Below are 21,006 nucleotides of genomic sequence, written 5' to 3'. Positions count from 1 at the left end.
CCGGGGGGGTCGGGCTCTGCTGCCAGGGAACAGGGACAGGAGGAAAGAGCTTTAAGCTGTGCCACGGCAGGCTCAGGTTGGACACCAGGAGGAATTTCCTCTTGGAAAAGGTGATCACGCATTGGAAGGGAGTTTGGAGTCCCTATCCCTGGAGGTGTCCCGGGACGGCCTGGAGGTAGTGCTCTGGGCTGGGTGACAAGGCGGGGATCGGGCACAGGCTGGACTGGGTGATTCCGGAGCCCTTTTCCAGCCGGAACAATTCCATGCCTCCGTTTCCCCTCACACCGCCCTCAGCCCCGGCCCCGCGCGCCGGGGAGGGGGCGTGGCCTCGCGCCAAGCCCCGCCCCCCGCGTGCGCGCGCCCGGCGCCGGAAGCGCCAAAGGGCCCCGGGGAGGCGGAAGCGCGCGCGGGGCCGCGGCCTAAAGATGGCGGCGAAAACACAGGGAGGGATCCGCTTGAGCGCGGTGAGTGTGAGGGGGCGGCGGTGCCGCGGCCGGCCGGGGGGAGCGGCCTGAGAGACCAGCTCGTTCCAAGCCGCTGCCATGGGCAGGGACACCTTCCATCATCCCAAGTTGCTCAGAGCCCCGTCCAAGCTGGCCTTGGACACTTCCAGGGTCACTCCCTCAGCGAGGGCGGGGAGCGCCGCCTCGTCTTTCCGGGGGGACGTGGGGCTGGGAGCTTTCCCGCCCTTATCCCGGCTCAGATCCTGGAAAATTAAGTTATATCGGTCCGGCTGGGCTGTGCTGAGGGGACGGTGAGGGCTGGTGGTGGGCTGGGTGTTGGGGGCGGGTTTTCCCAGCCTCTGGTGAGCGCCGTGACCTCTAATTGCCAACTTGTAACTTCAAATCTTAACTACTTTTATTGCAAGCGGCCTCATTACATTTTAACCCTAATTACATCTAAGGGGGGGTGAGTGTTCACGCAGTTAAATGCTCCTGTGTTGTGCTTTTCAGTTGCAGTATTGTTGCCGAGCTGTTGCGGCAGTTGGTCGTTTATTTGTGCTGATATAAATGAAGTTAAAGCTGCTTTTTCAGATGAAACAGGAGGGTTTTTTTCGAGTCAATGCCTCTAGACCTCACCTAGAGCTACACCTGGCTCATCACCTTGCTTACAGAATGGTGGAAAGAAGCAGGAGTACTACGATGAGTAACGTAGCAAACATTTGAGTGAAAAAGGTGTGTTAGGATATGCTCAGCACTGCTGGAATTACAGAATCATTTAGGAGGAGAAAAACCTCCAAGATTCTTGAGTCCAACCTCTGTCTGAAATTTTATCACCTAATATCAATTGATGTTATCTTAATTTCAATTTATATTACCCTAATAAAAGTTGCCTTGATTCTAGAGACGAGCTCTAAACATCATCTTCTTGAAGTTCAACAATTGCATTTTGATTGTGATTTCAGGCCTTTAATTCTTGCAAGTGTTTAAAATCCACAGATGGTGTGATATTTTATTTGAGCTGGGTTGTTCTGCTTGTTCAGATAAAGATTTTGATTTATTATTACTTTTTGGACCTATCATGAGTCTTCTTGAGAGAAGAAAGTATCAATAATCAGCCTTTGCATCTGGCAGTTCAGAGTTTCAGATCATTCTCAGGTTGAAATCACTTTGGCAAGCTGCACTCTCAGAGGTACAAACAAAACAAGATGCCCTTGGTAACTTTCTGAATTATTTTTAGGCTGCTCTTTGGTTTTGTCTGTCGCAGGCTCAACTAAGAATTTGCATTCAGTGGCTTTCCAGTGAAAGCTGTGGGTTTTGTAGGGTTGTTGGGGTTTTTTTTTCCCTCAGGTGAAGCAGCTGATGCAGTTTGGGGCAGGTCTGTAAAAGGCTTTGTAATCCAGAGAATGGTGGGGAGAGCTGATGGTCCCAGTTCTTTGGGAATAGAAAGTATTTCCCGTGGTTTCAAAAGCACTTCCAAACAGCACAGGCACTTGGAAGGCCTGATAACTCATTCCCACGCTGGAATTTCTCTCCTGCTGTTGCTCTGGCAATATTTTTGTCCAGCTGAACAATGAAGCAGCTGAGGGGATCCAGGTTAATATTTTAAGAGCGGCTTTTACTTTGGATCCTTGATGTGGTTCATTGCACAGTCGTGGAACTGGGATTGTGTAGCTGGGAGGGAGAGGAGGAAAAATTTCAGGAAGTTTCAGGAGGAATTTCTTCCTGGAAAGGGAGCTCAGGCCTTGGAAAGAGCTGCCCAGGGAGGTTTGGAGTGCCCATCCCTGGAGGTGTCCCAGGAAGGGCTGGAGGTGGCACTCAGTGCTCTGGGCTGGGGACAAGGTGGGCATCGGGCACAGCCTGGGCTCAGTGGTCTTGGGCGGCTTTTCTAACCTAAACAATTCCATGAAAATGGCAGTGTTGTTCCCAAGAAGTTGTTACATAAGTGGAGGATAAACCAACATGCATTTTTCCACTCAAATGTGGGATAAGTTACTGCAGTGATGCCGTGTAACAAAACAGAAATTTATTATGTGCAAGCAATAAGTTCCAAAATGAGGCAAACTCTGCAATGGTTTTGGATTTGTGCAAACCTTGGGATCTGCAAGGGATGGGACAGTTCTGGTTTGCTTGGAAAACTAAAATTCCCAAAGCTGCTTGTCATTTTTGAGAGATAAACTGTTTTGTTCTTCAGTATTTGCTGGTTGTAACTGTAGGGGATGCTCTTCTCAGGACACTTTAAGTTCAGATATACCCAGCTGGAAGAAGTGGGACATTTGAGTTGTATTTGGCTGCACTTGGTCTCCGGAGGAAAAATGAAATTACTAAACAAAGCCTACTTAGTAACGAGATATGTTTGGCTGAGTGAGCAAAACAGCTGGATTGGCAAAGTGAGTGTTCATCTGGGGACCAGCTCTTACTGAACCTCAATTAATTATGAGCTAATTAAAGCGGTGCATTGATGAATTAAGTGTAAGGGGACAAATGGACTTAAATATTTCCTGATGAGTTCATCAGGACTTAGGGAGTGGTTGCTGACAGCCGGATTGCTCTGGAGGAAACTACAAAACTGATGGCCTTAACCCACTGTTCTGTTCTTTAATCTGGTTTTGTGCCCTTGTTTCAATGCCTGGTATGATGAAAGCCAGGCTGGATGGGGCTTGGAGCATCCTGGTCTGGTGGAAAGTGTCCCTGCTTGTGGCAGGGATTGGAACTGGATGATCTTTAAGGTCCCTTCCAACCCAAAGCATTCTGTAATTCTGTGATCAGATGGTGCTGTCTGCTCTGAGATAACTTTCCCATGAATTTCCTGTGGGATACTTGCTCGCTTTTTGCTGAGGGATGGGAGATGTTAGAGCCAAGACCCCATTTGTTCCAGTTCCCATCTTCCAGCCCTTCAACGACCTGCTACAATTCCCAGTTCTGGGAACCACCTTCCAGCCTTTCTCAAACCCTCCCCCAAGCAGTGGTCCAGAGAATATCAGCGCAATTCTAGTGATGTTGTTTTCAGAATTCCCAGTGGTTCACAGCAGTGAAATGAAGGGTGTGGAGCTGTTGTGTTACACAGGAAGATTTTATCTCTGTGCACACAGAATGATTTGGTTCACAGGGAAAAAAGGACATTTATTGGTGATGATGGCACTGTGGGTGACACTGAGGTTCTTTCCATCCTTCCTCAGCATTGTCTGATGGTCAGGGGAGGTGCTTCTTCCTTTTCAGGAGGAATTTCCTCATGGAAAGGGAGGTCAGGCCTTGGCAGGGGCTGCCCAGGGAGGTTTGGAGTGCCCATCCCTGGAGGTGTCCCAGGAAGGGCTGGAGGTGGCACTCAGTGCTCTGGGCTGGGGACAAGGTGGGCATGGGGCACAGCTGGGCCTGGCTGGGCTGGGAGGGCTTTTCCAGCCTCAAAGATTCCATGAGATTCCCAAGTGTGAGTTGATGCCTCTGTCAAAACCACAGTCAGGACTTCTTGCCAGGTCCGTATTGCTGAAATTCCAGTGCCAGCAGGGAATCCTGCACTTCCAGCCTCCTGTGTGGCTGGAGTTGTTCTGTGTTTCAGCAGGGAGCTGATCAGATGCAAATCCCTGAATGTGCATCCCTGTGGTGGGTTGGGATTTTTAAAAGTGATTTTGTTTTGCCAAGAAGGGACTTCAGGTGGGAAAAATCCCACTAATTGTTTGTTGTGTGTTTTGATCCTGAAGCTTAGAAAACAAAGGAGCAGATGCTGCCAGTTCTGTGGAAGTGAAGAGAATCACCCAGGGATCTGAGGATCCCCTGAGTTCCTGTACAGCAGAGGGAGAAATCCAAAGATCCTTTTGCCCACGTGCCATGGCACATGTGAGGTTTCCATTAATAGCCCAGAGGAATTTTCTCTCGGATTCAAAATTATTTGGAAGCATCTGTTGGGGGCACCCCTGCTTAGCCTGACTCAGTGCACCAGATTTTGTAAACCTGGAGCTCTGCAGCACAGATGGCAGCGAGGAACGTGGTGTCTGTTCCCACTTGTGCTCCAGGGAGAAGTGCAGGGATTAAGTTGCAGTTGGAAGTGTGTCATGTGCTGCTGTGACCTGAGAATCAAGGTGACGTTTCTGTTGCTCTGAACCAGGGGTGTTACTGCTCCCTCTGCCTTCCTCCTGCTCTGGTACCTGGTTTGTGACTCTAGGATTTGCTTTTAGCATCATTCCTTTTCAACTTGGAGCCTTGAAGTGGTTGCTCGCTTTTATTTGAGCTTTACTTTTATTTACACTTTATACTGTTATAAAAGTGCTTGTCAGTGAGTAACCGTAAAAATTAAGTATGGATGTGTACACAGTATTTTAAAACATCTTTCTGATTTTATGTGTATAATAATGTGGATTATATTCTGGTTTTTGTGTAACTCAGTGGTACAAGGGCTGTTTTCAGTGTTACGTGTCCATAGGTGCTGCTTTTTCTGCCATCAGCACAACTCTGGCAGTAGGGCTCGAGCCAATTGGTGCAGGGGGGGTTTGTGTTAAAGGCCTTGTGAAAAGTGTAACCACAGATTTCCTCAGTGATAATGCAAACACAACTATCAGTTGCAGCAGTTAAAATTTCACCAACAGTTGCATGGACAGATCCTTAACTTACATGGATATTTAGTTCTGGTTTTCCTAGTCTTGAAGTGAATATATGTGAACCTAGGATGGGATGCTTGGCAATGCTTTTGTCACTAAGTTACATCCCATAAAGAGGTGCTTTTTTGCGTATTCCCACCTAATTCTGGTAGTGGCTGTGCCTTTGGTTACATAAAATGTGTGAGATCCAACTGCTTAAAGCACAAAGCACCCCTGGAGAGGGTCTGAGAGGTGATTTTGGTCACTGTGGGCACAGACAGTGACCCACGGAGGGTATTGGGTGCTGCTCACTCTTGGCATGAAGTTTGAATCCTGGTTTAAGATGTGAGTTTTTAACATCTGAGAGCTTCTCTTACTGGATTTGGAACCACAGCTTTGATGTTTTCTGTAGTCCCTGCCATCATTATATACTAGTAGTTCCTTATATTTCTATAAAGATGAAGACTGCTAGGATGACAATATAACCCATGCTCAGAATATGCTGAGACTGTGCTGGATTTCCTCTTCAGGAGCTGAATCAACGTTCCCTGCCAATACCCAGAAATAAATTCAATTACAGCCTTTTGATGGGGATGTCCAGAACAGCTTCATGGAATGTTCCTTCCTTTAACAGACTGTTTTCTGCCTTGGAGAGCACAAACTAATGCCCTTGCTTGTGGTTTATTCCAGCTGTGCCCAAAGTTCTTGCACACCAACTCCACCAGCCACACCTGGCCCTTCAGCGCAATTGCAGAGCTCATAGGTAGGTGATCAATAGCTTGGAATAATTTTTGTTCCTTGTTACAAAACCTTTTTCCTTCAGGTAGAGGAAGACCTGGCTGAAGATCCTCAGTGTTTTGCTCTTTGTTCTGGTCCTGTTACCTGCATTACCTGGGGCTTGTGCATCTCTTTATTAGCTCCACCTTGCCTTTGATTTTGAACAGAAGTTAACGGGACATGTCCAGTGTTCCTCTTTTCCACAGTCAGGGAATGATGAGCAGCCTTCCCTTCCCACACCTTCCCACACCTTCCCACACCTTCCCACACCTTCCCACACCTTCCCACACCTTCCCACACCTTCCCACACCTTCCCACACCTTCCCTTCCCCCTAACAAAAGAAAAGAGAGATTTTTCAGCTGGATAAGGCCAAAGCTGTCGTCAAGGAGGAAACCAGAGCCCTGTGGCTGTGGAAAGGACTGGCTGTTTTGGGAGTAAAATATGTTAAATCATTTCAGCTCTTTTAACACTCCAACTACTTCCAAACTTTCAGGTGTACCTGTACATCCTCTTTTGTGATGCTGAAATACATTTCACAAAATATTTCACTGTGATGCAATTTGGACTTAAAGTTTGTAGGAAGGAACCTGCCAAGCTGCAGTTCCTTTTATTGGCTTGAGCTGTTTTATGTCTCTCAGTTGAACCTGCAGAACAGGCAGTGAGGCAGAGGTGCCATCACATCCCACCTTTCCTCCCTCCTCACAGATCCCAGGGGGATGAGGGGAAGAGATGGAAGAAAGTGGTGTTGGGGCAGATGGGGTTGGGCCTGGCTTTGCTGCCAGGAGTGGTTTGTGGTGTTCTGGTTTCTGTTGCACTCGTGTTTCACTCTTTCACATCCTGTAAACACAAATTTGAGTCTGAAGCATTTTGCAGTTCCCCTCTGCAAGAGCTGAGAGAAAGTAAACATTGCACCAGCTGCTCTGCAGACAGGAAATGAAACTGGAACCTTGTCTTGCTTTCATTTTCTGTTCTCATGTGAGCTGCTCACCTCCAGCTACACTTTTTGCCTCTGTGTTGCTGCCATCGATAATCTGGGGAATTTTGTGCTGGTTTGGGTGAGGTTCTCCTGGTTTGGATGCAGCTGTTCCATCCCAACATTTTTAAAATGTGTTTGCACTTAAACAGTTGAATTTGTGCTGTTTAGTCTCCCACCCTGTTTGCTCTCCTTGCCCTCAGATAATGCCTATGATCCAGATGTGAGCGCCAAGCAGATCTGGATTGACAAAACCGTCATCAACGACAACATCTGCCTGACATTCACAGATAATGGGAATGGGATGAACTCGGAGAAGCTGCACAAAATGCTCAGGTAGGCAACCTCTTTACCTGCCTTGTGGAAATTCCAGTTCTGGTTCTGTTACTGCTCAGCTTATTCCTGTTTCTCATCTCTAATTCACTGATTTTGCTCATAAATTCAGCATTTCTGAAGGTAAGTGAATGTCCAGGTGAGACTCCAGAGCAGACAGGTACTACTAAAGCTTCCCTGTAACTTTGTCAGGGAACTTTCACTTCATCATTTCCTTTTATCCCTTCTCTCAGTGTTCCCTTGATGCTGTGGAAACTCTGTAGTGCCTACTAGTGGAGATAAGGAGAATTCAGAGCTTTTTCTAATTACTATCATCATAATCATTATTGTTATTATTAATTGCTTTAGTTTAAGTTAGTGAATGAGAAAAGAAGGGAGATTCAGCTCAAACCCCTTGGAGTATTACTAATAGAAGCTATTGGAGAAGTTTTAATGAATGATAGTGTGACTCGTCTTTTTATCTTTAAATATTCTGTGGGGTTTGAACTGATTTTTCTCTTATTTTTACAGTTAGCAAAGAGCTTTCTGTCCAATTTCTCTTTAGTATAAAAAACTGCTCTGCCTGCAGATTTAAATTTGAGTAAGATTGAGTTCAAGCTGTTATTTCTCTGTCAGATACCATAATACCACAGTAACAGCTTCCTAAATTCCATATGCAGTTCCCTGCTTTACTTTAAGTGTGATCTGTAAATGGAAATGGCAAACTTGTGGATCAAACATTTCCTAGGAAGTGGAGAGAGGAAAAAGACAGGGTTAGGGGCTTTTTTTAGAATGCCATAAGAATGCTTTTACACCTAATTCCAGACAGATGATATTTCTATGCCATACTTAAAAGCTGGACGTGGATTTTCCCAAGTTTTTGCTGTGTGGTTTTAGCAGCATTGTCCAGGTGATTTTAGGATGTAATTGTGCAGGAGTCCCTGACCTCTGAAACAAGAGAGAAACTCGTTGGGTTATGTAATTTGGCAAGTCCTGCACTCGCATCTGCTGAACTCTCAAGTTTTCCAGGGATTTTTCCACTCTCCTCATGTTTCCCATGTTTCAGCTTCGGCTTCAGCGAGAAGTCGGTGATGAACGGCCGCGTTCCCGTGGGACTGTACGGGAATGGCTTCAAGTCAGGATCCATGCGCCTGGGAAAGGATGCCATTGTCTTCACCAAGAATGGGGAGACCATGAGTGTGGGGCTGTTATCCCAGACTTTCCTGGAAGTCACCAAAGCAGAGCATGTCATGGTTCCTATCGTGACATTCACCAACCAACATATCCTTTCAGCATTCCCAGTGAAGGGTTGTGGGCACATCCCAAATTTGGGGGATAGCATCACCAGAGGAAATCCTTGGCTGCTTTTATGGATGTTTATATCAAAATTTTCTCCTTGGAGAGGAGTCAAAAGGCAAAAAATTCTGTGAGATGCTATAATTTGTTAAAACCGTGAAGCTTGTAGGAGCTCTGAGATGTGGAATGAGAAGCTGGGAAGTGAGTCCAGAAATTTCCTCATTTTTTGAGATCATCACTCCATTCCAAGTCCCTCTCCTTAACACAGTGCCCACGGCAGATCAGTGATCCAGCAGAATCCAAGAACAGCCTCAAGGCCATCCTGACACATTCCTTGTTCTCTACTGAGGAGAAATTACTGGCAGAGCTGGATGCCATCATAGGGAAAAAAGGCACCAGGATTATCATTTGGAATCTTAGAAAGTAAGATAAATCCAGTCTTGTCTCTCATTAATTTTACATTTTATTTCAGTGTATGCAAACACAGAAGGGTTTGGGGGTTTTTTGTGTGTGGAATAACTGGAAAAAGGCTGTGGGCACTTAAATAACTGGGAAGCTGGACTCAAAATCTATGAGGAATTCCCCTTTTTTTCCTTCTTTCCTGGCTCCACCACAATACCTCCCCTTGTATTTGCTTTTTTCCCCTATAATTAATACATTTTTCCATCTTAATTCTTAGAGATAAAAACGACAAACCAGAATTTGACTTTGACAAGGATAAATACGACATCAGAATTCCAGAAGACTTGGATGAAACAGGCAAAAGAGGCTACAAAAAACAGGAGAGACTGGACCAGATTGTTCCAGAAAGTGATTATTCGCTAAGAGTACGTGTTGGAATTTTAAAATTGGATTTATTTGTGGAATAAAAAGGGTGTTTTATGTTTAAATATGTTTTAATTTTAATATAATGTCTGTTTTGTAGGCTTACTGCAGTATTTTGTACCTGAAACCAACTATGCAGATCATCCTGAGAGGACAGAAGGTGAAAACACAGCTGGTTTCCAAAAGTTTGGCCTTCATCGAGCGGGATATTTACAGACCCAAATTTCTCAACGTATCCTTTAATATTTCCATTGCTGAGCTGAATTCTGTGACTTGTTATGGCTGGATTCTTCTGGGTGTGTTGCAGTTCCACTGATAAAATTTGGATTGTTTTCGGGGGTTTTTTGGTTTTTTTTGAAGTCATACTGAAGGAATTATCTCAATATAAGAAAAGAAAGTTTTTAGACCCACTCAGAGTAACTCTGGTTTTTGTGTTCCATGAGATTCACCCTATTTTTCCTTAATACCTGCTAAAAGGCCAAAACAGTCAGAATTACTTTTGGATTTAACTGCAGAAACAAAGATCATTATGGAATAATGATGTACCACAAAAATAGACTCATCAAAGCTTATGAAAGAGTTGGCTGTCAGTTAAAGGTAAGAAATTGAGCCTTCAAAATATTTTAACATCTTGACAAATTTCATTCAAATGCTGATTTTAAAAAAGAATATGGATGGAAAGTAGGATATTGATGTATACTTTATAAAATCACATTTTTTGCTGTGTGCAGCAGTTAAAAATCATATTAAATTGTTTGGTTTTGAGGTTGTTTGATACAAAAATATCTGAGCATATCTTTCAGGACAAAAAGAGGGGTGGAAGAGAGGATTTGTTATTTAGGGGGTTTATATCAAGATTCTCTCCTTGGAGAGAAGTCCTAAGCCTAAGAAAATCCTTTTTACCCAATGTAGATGTAGTTAATGATTACCTCCAGCAAACTCTTGCAATATTGGCACGGATTTTGGGTTGGTTTTCCTGATAAACCTTCATTCCTTGCAGGCAAACAACATGGGCGTGGGTGTTGTTGGGATTATTGAATGCAACTTCCTAAAACCAACTCACAACAAACAAGATTTCGACTACACCAACGAATACAGGTATTTTTATCTGCACTTTCTACCCCATATTGTCATTTCCTGGGAAATACTTGATAAAGCTGCTTCTTTAAATAGGAAGAAGAAAAGTTTATGGTGTTCTGGCAAAACCTGGTTTAAATGCAAACAACTCCTTTTAGACCCCTTTTTCTCTGCCCCCTCTTTGTCTCCTTCTGTTTCCTTATAAACTTTCTCCCACTCCACGTATCCATACCAGCCTTGTTCCCATGTTTTTCCCTGGATGTTCTTTTCCCTGGCAGTTTCCCTGGCTGTTTAGGAGGAGGCATTTTCCATGTGCCCAACAGTACTTTTCATGTGGATATGGAAATTTGTGATCCCTGAACCATTTCCTGTGTGAGGCGCCAACAGTTCCCTTGGCAGAGGGGCAGGAATTGGGAATGCCCTTGGCAGGCACAGTGAGCAGGGAATGTTTTCCACTTGTTGGGCTTTTTTTGAACACTCACATGAAAAGGGGGTTTCCTCAATCCCTTGGGTTTGATTTGTCTGTCAGCCCCCCAATAAATCTGGGACCTTTGTGTGCAGCCAGTCTGTCCAAAATATAATTAAATCCATTTAATTTATATTTGGACAAGTGGGGAGAATCACAGGATCCTTAAGGTTGGAAAAGACCTCCGAACCTTTGAGTTCCTGGACATAACTTTGGGGTGGAGGTGTGAGTTAATCTTACAATTAAATTATAATGAACCAAGTTGTTCTGAGGAGAGTGATTTCACCCCAGCTGCTGCTTCAGCAGCAAAACAGCTTCTCCTGTCTTGGCTGCTCTGTGCTTTCTGAGCTTCTGGTCCCGTGGAGTTCCCATTCCTGCAGAGATTCCAGCAGAACCTGGCTGTGGTGTCTCTGCTTTGCTTCACCCTCCTCCCTCTCAGCCTGTGCTTCAGGTTGCTGTGTTAACATCCAGGGACAGATTCCCTGCATGGCAACTGCATTCCATCCAGGAAGCAGAAAGTGCATTTCACCTTTAATTTCAGTACTGTTACACTTTTGTTACAACGGGAATGGAACTTCCCAGCTTTCTCTGATTTTTACCCCCACATTTGGCATGTGAGTGGGCACAGTGATATCACACTTGAAAAGTCTTCTAGAAAGGTTTTTCTGCCAGGAGTGCTCCAGGCTTTCAAAAGATGGTTTTGTTTTGGGCTGGGAAGTTGTGAACCTGATGTAAAGGTGCTCTGCACTTCCTGCCTCCCCAGAAAAGGGATGTGATTTGGAATGTGATCCCTTCCATGCATCCCTGCTCATTTCTGCCCTTCTGGTGCCTCCTGGCTCAGCAATCCCTGCCTGGGTTCAGAGGTGACCTGGATCCAAACTCTCTGGGTCACATGAGTTCACTGCACAAACATTTGTGTTGGTTCAAGGCCCGGGGCGGTGTCAGGTGGCTGGGCCTGGTTACTCATCCACTGGATTGCTCAGAGGTGAATTCCACAGGCTGACAGGAGGCTGTCCTCACCTTTAGCTCACCTGTGGGGTTTGTTATTGTTCCTCACCTCTCCCTCCTGTGTGGGAGTCCCTGAGCTGCACAATGAGCCCTGAGCAGGAAACAAAGCTAAAAATGAACCTGGGTGAGACTGGCCTGCTCCTTTAGCAGTGTGGAGACTTTATCCTGCGTTAACGTGACCAAATGTTTGCCAGCTCCAGCTTTTTTCCCGCTGTTGTGCAATTAGAAATACTAAAGTGCTTCATGCCCTTATTCTGTCACTGGAGTTAATAAAGGTTCTTTCTGTGCTAGAATTGGATTATTCAAGGTGGTCTTTCAATTCTTTTCTTTGTAGACTCACGATAGCAGCACTGGGAGAAAAGCTCAATGATTACTGGAACGAGATGAAAACCAAGAAAAACGAGGAATATCCCTTAGCTCTGCCCGTCGAGGAGATCCAGTGAGTCCCACCGTGACGGCAGAGAGCTGAACACACTGTCACTGCTTTATCTGACATGAGAACACTCTGCCATGTGCAAACCCTGATTCATTTTGGTTTTTTACCCCAGGAAACAGCCTGACCAGACGTGGGTGCAGTGCGACGCGTGCCTCAAGTGGCGGAAGCTCCCGGACGGCATCGAGCACTTGCCAGAGAAGTGGTACTGCTCCCTCAACCCTGACCCGCAATTCCGGTAAGGACACAGGCCAGGGGCTCCTCCCAGTCCTTACTGATCACCTGGCAGCAGCAGGGGTGTTCAGCTCTTTCTGTTGTGGGTTTTTTCCTGTTCCTGTCCCTCCCCCAGGAACTGTAATGTGCCAGAAGAGCCAGAGGATGACGATTTAATACATCCGACATATGAGAAAACCTACAAGAAAAAGTGAGTTCTGGAGACTTTTACAAGGGGCTCAACACTAAAAACTACCAAGGAGAGCAGTGCAGCAGTTGGGGTGAAAGTCCAGCTCCCACAAGGATGTAGCTCCATAGGAATTGGCAGTCCCAGAATTGGGATGTCCCAGAAGCAAAATCTGAGGGCTGTTAGGAGACCTTGGCTTTGTTACTTTCAAGGTCCACATTGAGGCAGCTGAAAAGCTCAATACATTTATTTAAGAATTAAAGGGTTCTTTGCTAAGGTGTATTACAGTGTATGACAAAAACTGATTTGGGTAATTGTAATGCTGGCTCACATTCTAGAAAGGAGAGTTTGGGGTTGTTTCAATATTTTAAAAATAAATAATCTGAGAGGGAACTTATTTGAGGTTAAGCTAACTTCAGACCATACAAGCTTCCAGGTTCCTGAGGAAATTTTCATTTAATAAACAAGAGTACTTTGATTATTGTATCTAGCTGAGATGAGGAGTACTGTGTTTGCTTTTAGATCTTAGATTTCGTCTTTATAATGAATGAACAGTTTGAATCTAAGCTTTTAATTTATATTTTTTCCTTGCTGCTGTGCAGGGACAGGGAAAAACTGAAGAGGCGACTGGAGTACAGCCACCAGGTAACTCCTGAAGCTGGCAGGAGCCTGCCCTGGGTACAAATGTCTGCTTTAACATCCAGTTTTACTCTGATGGCTCTGCAGGATTTGCTCACCATGAGGAAACCCAAAATCCCCTTTCTTTGCTGCTCAGTGATGGAAAATCCACCATTTCTGTCTCATTAGGAAAGTGTTTGAGAGGGACAAAGGCCTTTCGCCAAAACTAAAAGATATGTCAGTCACTTGTGGCTGTTTTTATGGCATGAACCCAATTCTTGAAGGGGGATTTGTTGGAGAGAGATGTCATGAAGATATGAAAGTAAAGATACCCTTAAAAGTGGGGATCTCAGGGGGTGGGGATGGACAGAGCTGGAACAGCTACACCTGTGCAAGGAGATGCTCAAATTCAGATTAAATCCAGATGCAGACCAAGGTGTTTGATGGGAATGTCTGAATTGTAACTCAAAATCAAATTTGCTAAGTGTGATTCAATTTCAGTTGCATTCAAAGTCAATTGCTGACCTAAGATCACTTCATTTCTAGAGAAGAGATGCTGCATGTGTTGTTTTAACCTATTTATTTCATTTTATTGTTTCTCTGCCATTAGATCTCCCCCTCTAGAAGGTAATTTCTAGAAGTGAAACAAAAATTGCTCATTTTGGGCAAACTTGAGTGAACCCTGAGCATCTTTCCCAGCGATGTCTGTCCTGGAGTTTGTGTCTGATGGGCAAACTCCAGACAGAGACACAGCTTGGGAAAAGCTCTTGCCTGGGATTCTGCACAGCACTTTCAAATGGAAAACTGGGATTTGCAATAGTCTAGCCAGCCTTTCTCATCCCAAAATCCTGAGCCTGTGTTCAAGGAGGTACTTGGATATGTAGGTGTCAGAATTTTAGGTGTTGGTATATAAAGAACTGCTTAAATCTATCCCGAAGAATCTACTAATATCTGTTTATTTCCATTCTTAACTTACATTGTCTTATAGATCAATAATGAAATGTTTTTAAAAACATCTGTTTCTTCAAGTAAAGACTTCAAAACATTCTCAACTCCGAATGCAAAGGAAGCTCTTCCAAGATTACTTTTACCAAAATCATCAGATGCTTCTGTTAGAAGATCTCTGCCTATTTTAATTAAAGTATCTTCCCCTCATTTGGATCCTGACAGCAGGTGAGTGGACCTGCACAAAGTAGATTCCTGTTTATTTTTAAAATTAATAACTTCTTAAGGAAAATGATGGTGTTGGGGGCAGCTTCAGCTGCTAAAATTCCTGTGGGAATTCTGGGAGCACAGGAAGCTCCAGGTTAAAGGGACCTGGAGACTTTGTCAAGTACAAAAGTGAATGCAACAAAATGACAAGGAGCATTTTTAGTGATTTGTCTGCTTAGGAGCAGAGTTTGTGTTATCCACAGGCTGTTCTCCTGTAGGGATGTTCCTGGGAATACTGAGTCTGTTTCAGAATAATGTGTGAGTGTGCTGATGGCAGGCACTTGTTTTTACAGGAATTTAGTCTGGCTACACAAATTGAAATCCCCTGCAGGGGGACATCCCTTTCTAGTTCTGGAGTGGTGGTTTTTGAACAGTGCTCAGAAAAACACTGAACATGGCTGGAAACGAATGATTTGGCAGCATCTGAGCAATAAACTGATTATTTTAATGTTTTCCTCCTCAGTCTCAAAAGGAAGACACAGAGTTGTGTGACACCTGTGTCCCTAAAGACACCTCGGCTCGGTGACAAAACATTCAACAACCATGAGGAGGAAGATGATGATGAAGATGTCATCATTTTAGAGGAGAGCAGCACTCCAAAGCCTTCAGCAGATCCTGATGTTCCCGTGGTAAAAACGGAATGTATCTGTTTGGATCAGGAGGAGAAGCAGAATGTAAACTCTCCCGTGGGAGAACCCTGCAGTGCAACCACTTCAGAGGCAAAAAGTGAACAGCTGAGCTCAGCAACACAGACAGAGCTCCCAAACCTGGTGGTGAAAAAGGAAGAGGTGGAAGACATCCCAGTCCAGGTTCCTGTGGCAGGGTTGGAAAGGGAACAGCAGAAGGTGAATGGTGTTCATGAGACATCTGTAGAGATGGAAAATGAACTGAAAAATCAGCTGCAGTTATTGAACAGAGAAAAAGAAATGTACCAAAGCAAATGTGAAGCGTTAACCAAACAAGTGGAAGCACTGGAACAGCAGCTTTTGGAGATGAATAATAAATATGTAAAAAAGGAAATGTGCCATCAGGCAACGGAGACAGTTCCCTCCTTTGGAGAAGGAAGCGCTGACGGGAGGAGTTTGGCCGAGGTGACAGCTCTCTATGAGCAGGCCTTGGGGGAAATAGCAACGCTCAAGGAGCAGTGCAGCACCCTGCAGAACCTAAAGACTGAGTGCAGCAAATGTGCTGATGGTGAGAGCAAGAGTGAGGTGGATGAGATTGCTGTGCAGCTGGATGAGGTTTTCAGGCAGCTGGACAAGTGCACCATTGAGAGAGACAGATACAAAAGTGAGGTATGTTTGTTAAAACACTTCTATCACTTAAATTATCTCTATTTTTACTGCCTTTTCATAGCACACAGTGTTTTGAATAGTTTTGACAGCTTTATTTTTATTTTGATTGCCAGATTGAAGTCCTAGAAGTGGAGAAAAATCAGATGGCCTGTCAGTGTGAGGAGCTCAAGGCAGAGCTGGCACAGTTAAAAGCTTCAATCCCACAGGCTGTAGCACATGCAAATGAGTCTACCACCAGTAAAGTAGAAGACACTGTAAATTTTTCTGATGGAGAAAGGTATCAGTTTTGCTCTTTCTAGATGTTATTTCAAGATTTTTGCTTGTTGGTTGTATTTGAAATGTTTTGATGAAGGTTATGTCTGATAATTGTATAATAAAATGTGATGCTTGGAATTCTTTTCTACTGCCTTTTGTGACTCCTAACAAATGTTGATTTTTTTTTTTTTTTTAATCAAGTGATGTTTGTGATTTATGATTTGTGTGAGCAGGGTTAGCCACTGCACAACAGAATGGCAAACTGATACTTCTTAAAGTATCCAAAATGTTGGATAATTTCTGAACACAACTTGCAAACCAAGGAAAGAAAAGGGAGGCAGGAAAGAGGGTGATCATTATTTCATGCTGTGTAATGAACTTCACTTTGAGAATCTGTTTTTCTTTTGAATCAGCTGAAAAAGAGTCTGGATTTGAAACCTTCCTGTATCAACTCCTTGCTGCAGGCAAATCCTGTGGAATCAGGGTCCAGGGCATGTCTGGGAAGGGCTGAAACTTCCAACTAGAGAGCTTGCAGCTCTTGGAAGTGGGAATAGCACACATGCGAAAAAACCCAGAGCAGGAGCTGAGGTCCCAAGGGGGGAAGCGTCACCTGTGATAAAAAGGGACTCAGTTAAAGGACCATTTAAACAAATTGATCCCTGGGATTAGAGGCATTTCAGAGGGAGCTGGCCTTGTAGTATCTCCAAAAGTTGACATTCCTGGAAAAAGGCAGTTGTTATGCCCATATTTAGGACAGCCCGAGCTCCATTCTGGCACTGTAGCTTCAATCCTGGGGAAAACATGGAATAAATCTACCTGGAAGCCACCTGCAGCCCCATGAGAGTCAAAAGGGAGTAAGGACAACCAGCATGGGGTGACTGAGGGCAAACTGGGGATGAGCAGCAAGGCCAGGAATGGAAAAGGCCTTTGTGCCTCAAGTCCTGTGTCCAGTTCTGTGTCACTTCAAAAGGACATTGAGGGGCTGGAGTGTGGCCAGGGAAGGGAACGGAGATGGGAAGGGGCTGGAAAACACATCCTGGCAGGAGCAGCTGAGGGAGCTGGGAAAGGGGCTCAGGCTGGAGCAGAGGAGGCTCAGGGGGGACCTCACTGCTCCCCACAAGTCCCTGCCAGGAGGGGCAGTGAGGGGGGGTCGGGCTCTGCTGCCGTGTGCCAAGGGAAAGGAGGAGAGGAAATGGCCTCAAATGGCACCAGGGGAGGCTCAGGGTGGAGATTGGAAACAATTTTTCCCTGCCAGAGTGGTGAGGCCTTGGGATGAGCTGCCCAGGGAGTGCTGGAGTCACTGTCTCTGGGAGTGCTCAGGAGGAGTCTGGATGTGGCCCTTGGGGACAGGCTTTGGGGTGAGGGTGGAACTGGGTAATCACAAAGGTCTCTTCCACCCCTGAGGATTCTGGGATTCATGGCTTGGGTGACAGACCAAAATGAACTCAATAAATTCCTGATGCCATCAAATTGGAGGGAACTCAGGAGGGCAGAGCTGCTGCTGAGGGACTTTGACAAACTGGAGAAATGGGCTGGGAAAAAAAGCTCCTGAAAATTCCACGAGGGCGCTTGGGAAGTGCATGCAGGAGAACCAGCTGGAGACAGCTCCTGGGAAAGCAGCTGGGAGGAAGGTGCCTGGTGGTGCTGGGGGCGTGGCAGTGCAATGTGAGCTAGCAGTGCACTCTGCTGGTGGCACAAACCAGTGCCTACTGGGCTGGACTGGCCAGGGCTGGAGAGTGACTCGTGCTGGGCACTGAGAGACCAACCAGGGAGTGTTGGATCCAGCTCTCGCTCCCTGCTGTGACACTGGCAGAGGGTGGCAGGGGAGTGGAGGATGAGCTGGATAATTTCCAGAGACCCTTTTCAATCATAAAGAAGAAACTTACCCACATTAAAATTGATCTGTCAGCATTAAATTTTATTTTTCCTTATAGCTCTGACTTGTGTTTACTAAAAGAATTAGCAAATAAATGCAGGACTTGGAAGTAACTTCCCCCACAAGTTGATGGAGATATGGCAGCACTGGGAGAACTGGTTATGGAGATGATAAAGGATCTGAGAGTAGAAGGAATTGGGCCACAGAAGGGATGGCTCATGGCAAAACAATTTGATCAGGAAGAGGACACAGCAAGGACATCCAGGAGAGAAACCAAAAAAGGGAGGCACAGCCTTTTCCCTGGAGTATAACTCTTATTTCCTATTCATATTTTAAAGTCTTTGGACAAATTCCTCCTTCTTGCCTTCTCCTCTCTTTTTCTCTCCTTTTGTTCCTGTGGGTTGTGATAGTTGGGGTTTCTAAATGGATAAAAATACCAGGATTTAATACTGCTTTGAGAAATAAAGCTGGTGCGGGGTAAAGGATTGTACTAATGCCTACTCAGAAATATTTCTGATGGGAGTTCAGTTTAGTATTGGTTTGAAACTAAGGGAATATTCACCTTCTAGCTGAAAAACTGAAGAGAAGCTTGGAAAAACTGGTAGATTTAGAAATAATCTTGATGCAGTTTTACCTGCATCGGTTTTTTCTTGGTTTATGGGAGTGATGGAGCCTCTCCAGTCTGGATTAGCAGTCCAGCTCTGTTAGGTGAAGGACTCTGAGCATTCCACCTCCATCTAATCCTGTCTAATTCTCTCTCCCCAGCCTGAAGCTCCGCTCCCTCCGAGTGAACGTGGGACAACTCCTGGCCACAATCATGCCCGACCTGGACCTGCAGCAAGTGAATTATGACATTGATGTGGTGGATGAAATCTTAGGGCAAGTTGTAGAACAAATGCATGAGATCAGCAGTACTTAATAGCTCAGTGTTTCAGCAGTGTTTTATTGCTCTTCCATTATAACCTTTAGGTTCCAGATTGTAAATAGAGCTGCTTCACTTTATATATTTGACATAGGTGGATCTCTCAGTGTAAATATTCCACATGTTTAGCTGTTCCCTTCACTTCCTCTTCAAGGAGCACTGTCAGTACTGACCGACCCTGATGTACTTAATTAAGGATTTTGCTTTGGAAATGTATTTGTAATTAAATTTGCAGATATTTTTACTATTAGGAATCTTAATACTTTTCTACAGACACCTTTTCGTTGACTTTGGATCTTATATAAGCATTAATACCTGTGAGTATTTCCTCTTCCAAAGTAGTGGAATATCTTAGAAATGCAAAAAAACCAACTTCCTTGATTTCCTTCCCAGAGTTGTTGTATCCCAGTGTTGTTCCATTGCTCCCAGCAATGTTCTGTGTTGCATCCATGGGATAGAAATGTAAGTAGTAGGTGAGAATTTGGGGAATATTTGTGTGTTTCTACCAAAAGAATGCTTCTTTAAGGGTTTTATCCTGAAAACTGGTGATGGACCAGTTGGATGGAAGCACTTGGAAAAGGAGGGATGTTTCTTCATCTGTGGTGTAAACTACAGAGTGAGCTGGAGCTGAAAATGTTCAACTGCTTTAGACAGTTTTTATTATAGGAAAGGTAAGGGAATTCCTCTTTTTCACATCTCCCCTTTTAGAGTTCTGTGCTCTAAATCTTCCCATTTGTCCATGGAAGATGGGTGGGAAAACCTGGAAGCAACAGTACCGAGAGAAATTCCCAGCCAGCTGCAGGGGTTTCTTTCCAAGTCACTGGGAATGACAAACTGGGTGGCAAAGACAGCAAATCCATCTTTTCCTCTGTGGTGGGACTGGTCACCCAAAGAGCCATCCAGAAAAATGGGTCTTGCTTAAATATAAAAAATAAATTTAAAAAATCATTTGAAAATAATTTAATTAGTGTTCAATATGTTAATTCTTAGGAAGTATCTTGTTTTTTTTTTTTTTTTAATTCAGCCAGTATTGGCTTTTGCACTGCTACTGTCCTGAGTTAATTCCTTGGTGTCCCTTTCAGTTGTAGTTCAGTGGAATTTTTTCCATGGACAGTATTTCAATGGAAGATCTCTCTCTATGCCAATAAGGGGAATGCACTACTGTTGTACTTTATAAAGGAGAAATTGAATGTTTGATTTGGGAAGAGGTGGCTGTAATATAACTACGTATGACTTTTGCAAAGTTTATATTTCCCATTTCTTGGTGTGTAGCTTTTCCATTTCTTAATCATTATTTATTACGTTTCATCAGACTGTAGCTGAATTTCTTGTAGACAACTGGCAAAATAGAGCACATGTCTATATAAAAAATGGCAAATTTACAATGTACATTTACACTTTGGACAACGGTGGACTTATGGAAATGGTTTCTATTTACTTGTTAAAATGTATTTTTTGTAAAAAATAAAAAGATATAAATCTGAGTTTGCAGATCTCAGCTTGTGTTCGTTTCTAAATAAACCCTGTGCGGAATGGCTGAAGTGTTGGGTGTTACAAGGAATCCTGGCTCAGTCTGGTGTGGGACTGGGCACACCAGTATGGAAATGGTATGGGAATGTCCTGGAGATGGAAAAAGCAGCACTGTTATAATCCAGGGGGTGTTAATGGAATGGAGCTGAATTTCAGGAAGTCCTGGTGTTGGATACATGGATGTGCTTCCCTGCTTTCTGCTGCAGGAGTGGAAGTTCACCAAGCACGTGGACTTGCACCATCCTGGCTTCCTAAGGGAGGTCCTACTGCCATGGAACTCCTCATGACTTTGTAAAAATAATTTTAAAATCCCCTATGCCGTACACATCCTTCTCCCTCAGCTGGAACGAGGATAAGGAAGGGGTTGGATGGTTGCATCCAGAGGGTTGTGGGTCAGGGTCTGGAGAGCAGTATTGGGGGTCCCTGGGGTGTGGAGACTGGGATCAAGATCGATGGAGATGGATGAGGAGAGGACATCTGTCAGGATTTAGTTCAATAAATGGTCTCAAACACTGCTAAAGGAGGGAGTTCCCACTGGATAACTCCCCTAAGACATAGATGGCAAACAGGAAGGTGTATATTCCAGGCCTACATGGAGAGGAAAGGTTTGGGATGAGCACAGCACAGGGCAGATTCCACTGTGCAGACAGTGGGAAAAGTGCAGATTCAACACCAGGAAGGTGCCAGGCTTGGTGAAGCAGATTTGGGTGACCTGTTTG

General features: G+C 44.6%; 1 protein-coding gene across 2 annotated transcripts; it reads left to right on the top strand.

The window, feature by feature from the left end:
* The first annotated feature begins 371 nt into the window (after positions 1-371).
* On the top strand, positions 372-20,241 carry MORC3 (MORC family CW-type zinc finger 3). Of its 2 annotated transcripts, none has more exons than XM_048291278.1 (17): positions 372-464; positions 5,702-5,774; positions 6,966-7,098; positions 8,141-8,355; positions 8,646-8,793; positions 9,050-9,197; positions 9,296-9,427; positions 9,673-9,792; positions 10,196-10,293; positions 12,081-12,185; positions 12,295-12,417; positions 12,529-12,603; positions 13,182-13,224; positions 14,186-14,370; positions 14,873-15,704; positions 15,818-15,981; positions 18,601-20,241. In XM_048291278.1, the coding sequence occupies exons 1-17, from the start codon at positions 426-428 to the stop codon at positions 18,752-18,754; spliced, it is 2,787 nt and encodes a 928-aa protein (XP_048147235.1). In that variant the 5' UTR covers positions 372-425; the 3' UTR covers positions 18,755-20,241. The 2 variants fall into 2 exon arrangements, with proteins under 2 accessions (XP_048147235.1, XP_048147241.1); XM_048291284.1 differs by lacking the exon at positions 18,601-20,241 and adding an exon at positions 17,894-18,594.
* Positions 20,242-21,006: the final 765 nt, after the last annotated feature.

Source organism: Corvus hawaiiensis, chromosome 2, assembly GCF_020740725.1.
Source record: "Corvus hawaiiensis isolate bCorHaw1 chromosome 2, bCorHaw1.pri.cur, whole genome shotgun sequence".
Classification (NCBI taxonomy): Eukaryota; Metazoa; Chordata; class Aves; order Passeriformes; family Corvidae; genus Corvus; species Corvus hawaiiensis.
Note: the sequence above shows the minus strand (reverse complement) of the source record. Positions and strands in the feature narration are given on the sequence as shown.

Coding starts and splice junctions, on each gene's coding strand:
- MORC3 (XM_048291278.1), top strand. CDS start 426: ATGGCGGCGAAAACACAGGGAGGGATCCGCTTGAGCGCG. Junction 10,294..12,080: donor GACTACACCAACGAATACAG/GTATTTTTATCT, acceptor TTTTCTTTGTAG/ACTCACGATAGCAGCACTGG. Junction 15,982..18,600: donor AATTTTTCTGATGGAGAAAG/GTATCAGTTTTG, acceptor CTCTCTCCCCAG/CCTGAAGCTCCGCTCCCTCC.